Here is an 8,713-nt window from a genome sequence, read left to right as displayed (position 1 = left end):
TCTTTCCCTCCCTCACTGAGCTTCAGACACAAGGGCTTTCTCTTCATCAAATATACCAAGGTCTTATCATTTCTTTTTTAATTTAAAAATAAACATACATTTTATGCATCTGAAACTCTAAGTTCTATATATTTACGTAATTAACAATATTCTGTTCTTATGCCTAAAATTCTTCAACAAGTGAGGATTAATGGGAAAATGACTCTTCAAGGAACTTGGGTTAGAGATTACAAGTGTCGAGATCTTTCGGACTCCGGGCCTTTGGGCTATCTGTTCACTCTGCCTGGAAAGCTCTTCCCCTAGGCTGGCTCTTCCTCATTATTCAACTGTCAGTAAAAATGTGACTTCCCTTAGAGTCCTCCCCAGCTAAAGCTGTCCCTGCCACCATCACTCTCATCAAGGTACTCTCTACTGGATCACATTGCCTTTTCTATCCTCACAGCATTTCATTATTTGGAATGACTTTCTCTATTTATGTGTCCTATCTTCCCAATCAGAATGTAAAATACATGAGGACAAGAACTTTGTCAGATTCACTGCTGCATCTGAATAAGTAAACCGGATCTCAAAAGATGCTGGAGTCTGCCAAGATGAGACGTACAGGTAAAGTACGCTACCAGTCTAACAGGATCATGGAGTGTTGGTTTCCTTCCAAAGACAACTGCCCCATTACGTCAAAATATGTGAATTTCAGCCAGACGTACTTGGGAATGGGTACCCGAATTAGCGTCTCTTCCACTTCTGGGTTCAGATTCATTCCACTTTCTCTTATAGCCTTGATAGCTGCAGCTGTACACTGAAAACCAGATCAAAAGGTAAACAGAATTAGTAAATAATTATTACCAGATGCAAGCCCTCCATCGATAACTGGCAACCCATCTTGGCAGAACATGGAAACATTTAGTTCTGTTACCAGTAAGATCAGGAAGTTACATTGGTGTAGAGTGCTTTGATCAAGCTGAATAGCAAACTATGTCCACTCCTGGTACTAGTGTACTGCGGGAGGGAAAAAGCAAAGAGAAAGAAAAAAGAAAAAGAAAACAGCTCTGCTTCTTTGAAAAGATTTCAATGGTTTGAGGCAACACAAATCAAAACCACAATAAATCCTCAAGGGAGGAGGGCTGATCTGTGCAAAGACTGGTATAAAGACAGCTGAAAGATTTTATACATTAAAAATTCCAGTTGACATTTTACACTCAAAATATACCAGTGCCGATTTGAAATGAGTAAATAAATTTAACTCATTCGCATCTATGCTCACACCAACCTCACTCATGTTTTGGCATGAGCAATGAATCTCTGCTGGTGTGTGCACCAAGAAAGGTAGCGTGAAAGATCTCAGCTCAAATCCCAGCTCTGCTAACCATGTGACCCTGGGCAACAAGCTTGACTTCTCTGAGCCTCCATGTTGTAATCTGAGACCCTGCGGTACTGTACCTCAAAGAGGATTAAGTGAGGTAACATGAGCCATGCATCTTGTTCTGTGCCTGGGTGCCTGTAACACCCAGGCAAGGGGCGCTATTATATAAACGTATTCAATAAGTGAAGAACGCACAAAACCCCCAAATAATGACGAGCTGATATCATCACTTAGCTGATGCACTGCTGTCTTTTTTTTTTTTTTTTTTTTTGTGACTGCACCACGAGGCATGCGGGATGCAGGATCTCAGTTCTCCGAACAGGGATCAAACCCATGCCCCCTGCAGTGGAAGCGCAGAGTCTTAACCACCGCACTGCCAGGGAAGTCCCTCTTTTTTTTCCTTTTTTTTCAAATTTATTTTATTGAAGTATAGTTGTTTTACAATGTTGTGTTAACTTCTGCTGTACGGCAAAGTGATTCAGTCATACATATTCTTTTCCATTATGGCTTATTTCCAAATACTGAATATTATTCCCTGATGCACTGCTGTCCTGACATCCTCCAGGGTCTCTTCTGACACAGCCTTGCTCTCTAACGTGCCAGGTGGCACACTGGTACACTGATTTCCCCAAGTGCCTCATCTCACCTCAAGCAATATTATAACCATACCTGGCTTGCAATCCTAAAGCATAAAAGAAAGCAGTGTGGAAGACAGATAATTTCACTGGCATGACAATGTGGAATTCATGAAAACAAGGCCTCTGACATTTTCAAAAGAATTTTAGGTTTGACCAGAGCCAATCCACATTGCTTGGATTCACAGAGCCAATTCCCAGCCTTGAGCTCCTCCCTAGACTTTCTGGTTTAAATAAATGGGGTTTGTTGCACACCTATTTTACTTTTCCAGGTTTTGTTTTGTTTTTTAAGAGAGTGCCTAAAAACCTCATCCATTTCATTTTTGAATGACCTGAATTCTACAGGGACATGACATGTTATCATTAGGTCAAAAAGACAAACCAGCATTCCACATGCAGACAGATCATCCCCTCCGGCTACAGAATTTAACAGTGTGTCCACTGCTTAAAACTGTAAATTCTTAAAATGTACTTCTGACCATAGACTACTGGAGCTGGAAGGGACCTTGGACATAACCAGGTACAGTCCCTTCCTTACGAATGCAGAGACCTGCTGGTAAAGGTCACATCCCTCATACAGAGATACAGTCCCTGAAAACCAAGAGCAAGGGAGTGAAGACATCGCCCATCATGCTTCCAGTTACCTCTCCATCCAGTGATGTTACTTTGTCTGTTACCTTCCAGATCCCCTAGCTCAATGTATTCGGTAATTGTGGCACAGGGAATTTTATTTTTTTCTAATAGCCAAAAAGAATTTGGAACTAGGTCTGGTGTATAAAGGGTATGGCCAAGGTAAATAAAAGAGCTGGATGAAGAAATGAAATTTTCCTCTGCAAGAAAACTGCCATCTTCCATAATAAAATGAAACACAGATTTCTAAAGTTAACAATAAAAGGAGAATGACCACTTTGAAGGAGCAGCCTGATTTCAAGTCTCCTAACCTTCCTTTTCTGAAACTTCTCACTGACTGACTGATAACTCAGCTGGATCATCCCATCACCACCACCATCCTTTCACACTCTGACCCAAGTGTTGCCACACAGCCTTCCCAGGCAAGCAAGGGAGTACCCACTGCTGCTTCCAAGCTGGGCAGGAACTATTTCTCAGTAATTACATATTCCCAGTCCAAGGCTCAGGGCCTAGTGTGTGCTAAGTGTTCAGTAAAAGCTTGTTGAGTAAGTATATTAATGCACTGACTCAGACATGCTAGAAAAACTCATCTCCTTACTTTTACTTCATTTTTATAACCCCCCCACACAAAAAAACCCCTTATTTTATACTATTTTATACATGTTCTGTGTCCTTTCACATGCAGAAAAAATGTGAACCAAGAGAGGTTTCATTTGCAAAGAAATCTACTAAAAGAGGTAGTTCTAAAATACTCTAAACATGTATATTTTAGTTTGATATGGAAGGATACAGAAACTCAGGGAATTATAGTCATTTTCCCAACACGACTTCTGAACTACTCGTGATTCAGACAAAAAGGCACATATTTCTATCGCATTTCCCTCTCCTAGCTTTTACCCCCTCTTTGAAGAGATGCCCACCAGTAGGCTACTCTCCAGTGATAACGCTGACTCACTGGTTGCAGCTGCTTGGAGTACCGGGTAGAGAAAGATCACAGACCCCACCTGCGGTCAGGCAGGCAAGCGTGCTGTGATCGATTAGCAATGTCTGCTATTACTGTTCTTAAACTAATAAATCTAACTCATTTGCGTCTACATGCGTGTCTACGCTACAGGACAAAAGACGATGAAACTTTTGTAGACAGGTGAACAAATCCTTGACAATCTGGGTTCCAGTCAACAGCTGACTTGCAGGGACTAAAAAAATATTTGTGGAATTAACGAATGGATGGTGAAAGGAGCACAGCCTTTAGAGTCCAACAGACCCATATGCTCAAATCTTGGCTTTACCACAACAGCGTGAACCTGCAGAAGAGATTCTGCTTCTCTGAGTCTCAGTTCCCTCATCCATAAAATGGAATAAACTTTAGTTTTAAAGAGTATCCGTAAAAGCTTTTGTACAGCAAAGGAAACCATAAACAAGATGGAAAGACAACCCTCAGAATGGGAGAAAATATTTGCAAATGAAGCAACTGACAAAGGATTAATCTCCAAAATTTACAAGCAGCTCATGCAGCTCAATATCAAAAAAACAAACAACCCAATCCAAAAATGGGCAGAAGATCTAAATAGACATTTCTCCAAAGAACATATACAGATTGCCAACAAACACATGAAAGAATGCTCAACATCATTAATCATTAGAGAAATGCAAATCAAAACTACAGTGAGATATCACCTCACACCAGTCAGAATGGCCATCCTCAAAAAATCTACAAACAATAAATGCTGGAGAGGGTGTGGAGAAAAGGGAACCCTCCTGCACTGTTGGTGGGAATGTAAATTGATACAGACGCTATGGAGAACAGTAAGGAGGTTCCTTAAAAAACTAAAAATAGAATTACCATATGATCCAGCAATCCCACTACTGGGCATATACCCTGAGAAAACCATAATTCAAAAAGAGTCATGTACCACAATGTTAACTGCAGCTCTATTTACAACAGCCAGGACATGAAAGCAACTTAAATGTCCATCAACAGATGAATGGATAAAGAAGATGTGGCACATATATACAATGGAATATTACTCAGCCATAAAAGGAAACGAAATTGAGTTATTTGTAGTGAGGTGGATGGACCTAGAGGCTGTCATACAGAGTGAAGTAAGTCAGAAAGAGAAAAACAAATACCGTATGCTAACACATATATATGGAATCTAAAAAAGAAAAAAAAAAGGTCATGAAGAACCTAGGGGCAGGACGGGAATAAAGACGCAGATGTAGAGAATGGACTTGAGGGCACGGGGAGGGGGAAGGGTAAACTGGGATGAAGTGAGAGAGTGGCATGGACACATATACACTACCGAACATAAAACAGATAGCTAGTGGGAAGCAGCTGCATAGCACAGGGAGATCAGCTCAGTGCTTGGTGACCACCTAGAGGGGTGGGATAGGGAGGGTGGGAGGGAGGGAGATGCAAGAGGGAAGAGATATGGGAATATATGTATATGTACAGCTGATTCACTTTGTTATAAAGCAGAAACTAACACACCATTGTAAAGCAATTATACTCCAGTAAAGATGTAAAAAAATTAATTAATTAATTAAATAAATAAAACACTTTTTAATGATAAAGATAATAATAATAATAAAATAAAGATTATCCGTGTTGATCACATGAAGCAAAACATGAGAAAGCAGTGCCTGGTCACACCATAGACGCTCACCACACATTTGCTTTCTTACTGCCACAAGAGCAATAATGGAGCCTGCAGAATTTTTTTTTTCATTTGCCTTGTTCAAATCATGCTGTGCTTTTTTTACTCCCTTCTTTTTTTCCAATCATTAACTCTAGCTGCAGGCAAGTTTACGGAAGGCAGCAACTGCATCATTTATCAAGCAGGACACATGCTTAACAAATGCAGCGCAGTTTTCTGTCCTTGATGCATCTGAAAAGATTCTGCATGTAAATCTGCATCATGTCTCTAGGGCATGACACAGAAATGCTCAGGTTTGAAAAGAAAGCCAACCGCATATGAAACAGAAAGGAATTATATAAACACAGTGAGGATTAGCTCAGCATTTTGAAGCTATAAACCTGGGTACTGCATGGACAGCTTCTAAACTGGAGGAAGGAAATGTTTGGTTAGAGCTATTTGTTTAATATATACACCAGATGAGATAAAGGAATTCAAAAGACAATGTAACTCACACTTCCTCACTCTGTCCTTGTAAAGAACCTCTCTAGTGAGATGACTGTAAATGTTTTTTTTCAAAACCCACAGAATTTCAACTTGGAGAAATGGCAAAGATGCTTTGCTTGAAAAATGAAGATATACTCCAACTTCCTAAGAAAAAATTAAGCTGTTAATACCTCCTCCTGCCTCATAAGATGCTCTGGTGGCCAATCAGGTGCTTCTTCTGTGAATGCCATTTGCTATTTAATAACAGAAGTGGCTGGCTCTGAAAAGCAATCTGCCTGATGAGGTCTTCAAACTGTGTAATTAGGAGGCTATTCCCTAAATTGGCCCGCAGTGCCTGTGGGATTAGATGAACAAGGCAGAGAGGCCTCAGTGGTTCACAGGGGCCAGAAAGGGAAAGAGCTGACAGTTCCCTTTTTGTCCATTACTCTGTTCCTCGGTAACACCAGGAATGAGTGTCTCCCTTCCATCAACCTAATGACAAGTATTCATCTATTTGAGGAAAATTTACTGAGTGCATTCATGTGTCAGGCACAGTGTTAGGCGTAAGTCAGAGCAAGTTAGATATGATTCCTACATTCCAAGCTTACAATCTAGTGAAAGTGAGCTGGAAAATTAAGATGTAAATAACTGTATAACTATTGATAATGACAAGTACAATGAAGAAAAAGAACTGGGCTGTATAAAAGTGGTAAATGTGGAAGAATAATTGAGATTGGGTAGATTAGGGAAGACTTCCCTGAGAAAGTAATATGTAAGCTCTGATCCAAAATATGAGTAGCAATTAGCCAGACAAGAGTGTTCCGAGCAAAGGAAAGAGCATATGCAAAGGCCCTGAGGATGTAAAGGGTTTGAGGAGTTGAAAGGCTAGTGCAGCTAGAGTCGTGTGCAAGGGTGACAGTGGCACAAGACTGGAGAATCTGTAGAGACAGGCAGGGGCCATTTCATGCAAAGCCTTCTAGGCCACAGTCATCTTTTATTTAAAAATTACTTGAAGCCACTGATAAACTCGGTGCCTGGGAATGACATAATCCAATAGACATCTTTACAAGTTCGCTCAGGCTGCAGTATAGAGAATAGATTGGTGGAGTAGTGAGTAATAACCCTCACAAATGTGCCTAGCACATCAGCTACAAGAGCCCTCCAATTTGAAACAGGCTGCTCATAGCAAGGGCTTTCTCTTACTCATATCTCTAACCCAGTTTGTCAAATCCAGCAGTTTCAACTTTGGTCTCTGTCTTTGGGCTAGAACTACTGAAACAGACCATCGGAATAGGGAGAGACTTCAGATTCCTTTACCTCATATTAACAGGTGAGGAAATGGGAGACCCAGAAAGTGACGCAACCTACACAAGGTCAAACAGCCAGCTGGCGGGACAGGTGGGACCAGATTCCAGGTCCTCAAGGATTCCCAATCCAGGTCAATTCTTACTGGACCAATAAGGAAAAACCCATTTACCTTCCTCAACCAGACTTAAAACCACAGCCTCCAGGTTGCAATGATCTAATGCAACCCACCTTCCAGCCTTGGAAGCACTGTGCTCTGTGCAATATTCTGCAATGTTCAGTCCAGTTTGAAAGGAATGTGAATTCCTGGAAGGTCTGCTCCAAATACTTATGCAAAAGTCACAGACTGGTGGCCCACAGAGCAAACGTGGCCCATTAGGTTTTGTCACAGTCTTACAACAAAACACACAAAAAAGGGAATTAGTTATCAACATTTAACAAAGATCTTACATAAAAATTGGGGTTACTGGCTTCTTCTGTAAACAAACACCTTAACGCCTGGTAATATCTAATGACCAGGCCTGCATTTCTGCCCGGGAAGGATCAGCAATAGCTGGGCAAAGGCTGCTCCCTTCAGACAGGGCACGGGAGCTAGTTTACCCCGGCCCTTCCAGCACTGCACTGCCACTACCCTTTGTCTTAGATGGGGCCCGTGTCAGTATTCAAATTACTTGCCTGGCCTCTATAGTGTTTGAGTTAAACAGAAAAGGAATTTACAAACAGGAAGAGAGCTTTTCTTATCCTGAAATTCCGATTATTATGCCTTCTCTCTTGGTGCATCCCGAACTAGAGGGAACACGTTCTCCTGACTCGGCTCAGCCTCCTGCATTCCAAAAGAGACCATGGAGAGGGATCCCTTTAGCAAGGCCACCTTACCTCTGGGAAGCTGGCCATATTCACCAAAATCAGCTGTGGCGACTTCATGGCGATCTGGCCAATCTGGTTTAGAGCAAGTTTCCCATCAGCAGTTACCACAGTGATATGATCAAGGGATCCTAAAAGAAAAATGAAATAAAGGGTCTTCGAATTCAGAAGGACTTTAGTAGCCCCACATCTAAGTCTCTATCAATTCAGATTCAACTAATGTTTAGGGATCCCTTACTAATGTGGCAAGATGGTTCAAGGGGCTTCCACAGGAGCAGTGGTGTCATGTGATGGAAAGAGCTTTGAAATGTTGACAAAACTAGGTTGCAACTGCTTACTGGCACCAGGGTAGCCAACAGCGCTGGTCTGCCTGGCCCTGAGCGGTTTCCTGTGACACATGACTTTGAGAGCTGAGACTGGAAAGAGCTGGTCACCCCTCCAGCAACACTGCCATTTACTAACATGAAACCTCAGGCAAGTTAGTCATGTTCCTGGTACCTCGGTTTCCAACTCAATTAAAAAATACTTTACAGGATTAAAGTGAGGATTATAACTAAATATAAACAAGCAAGTACACCATAGGCACCAAAAAATAAACATAAAAATAGTTACCACTTATTAGGCCTTTTAGTTTTCACAACTAGTCTGTAACACTATCACTCTCTCCACTTGACACCAGAGAAAGAGACTTGGGGAGGTTAAATGGGCCAAATCACAGAGCTAAGGAAAGGAAAAGGAGGAAGAGCCAAGCTCCAACCCAGGTGTGCTTACTTCCAATTCTAATCAAGGCTCTTTCC

The 8,713-nt window shown here is 41.4% G+C and overlaps 1 protein-coding gene across 2 annotated transcripts in view; it reads right to left on the bottom strand.

The window, feature by feature from the left end:
- The window catches only part of MRRF (mitochondrial ribosome recycling factor), a 54,954-nt gene that overhangs the window by 29,829 nt on the left and 16,412 nt on the right, over positions 1-8,713 (bottom strand). For both annotated transcript variants that reach the window (XM_007468361.1, XM_007468362.1), the window contains exons 4-5: positions 7,929-8,047; positions 705-796 (exon numbers count right to left, since the gene is read on the bottom strand). In XM_007468361.1, the coding sequence (XP_007468423.1) occupies positions 705-796; positions 7,929-8,047 (211 nt within the window). The remainder of the gene's footprint in view (positions 1-704; positions 797-7,928; positions 8,048-8,713) is intronic.

This window comes from Lipotes vexillifer, unplaced genomic scaffold (assembly GCF_000442215.2).
Source record: "Lipotes vexillifer unplaced genomic scaffold, Lipotes_vexillifer_v1.1 scaffold1285, whole genome shotgun sequence".
Lineage (NCBI taxonomy): Eukaryota > Metazoa > Chordata > Mammalia > Artiodactyla > Lipotidae > Lipotes > Lipotes vexillifer.
The sequence above is the reverse complement of the archived record's forward strand: the minus strand, read 5'-3'. Positions and strand labels throughout refer to the sequence as shown.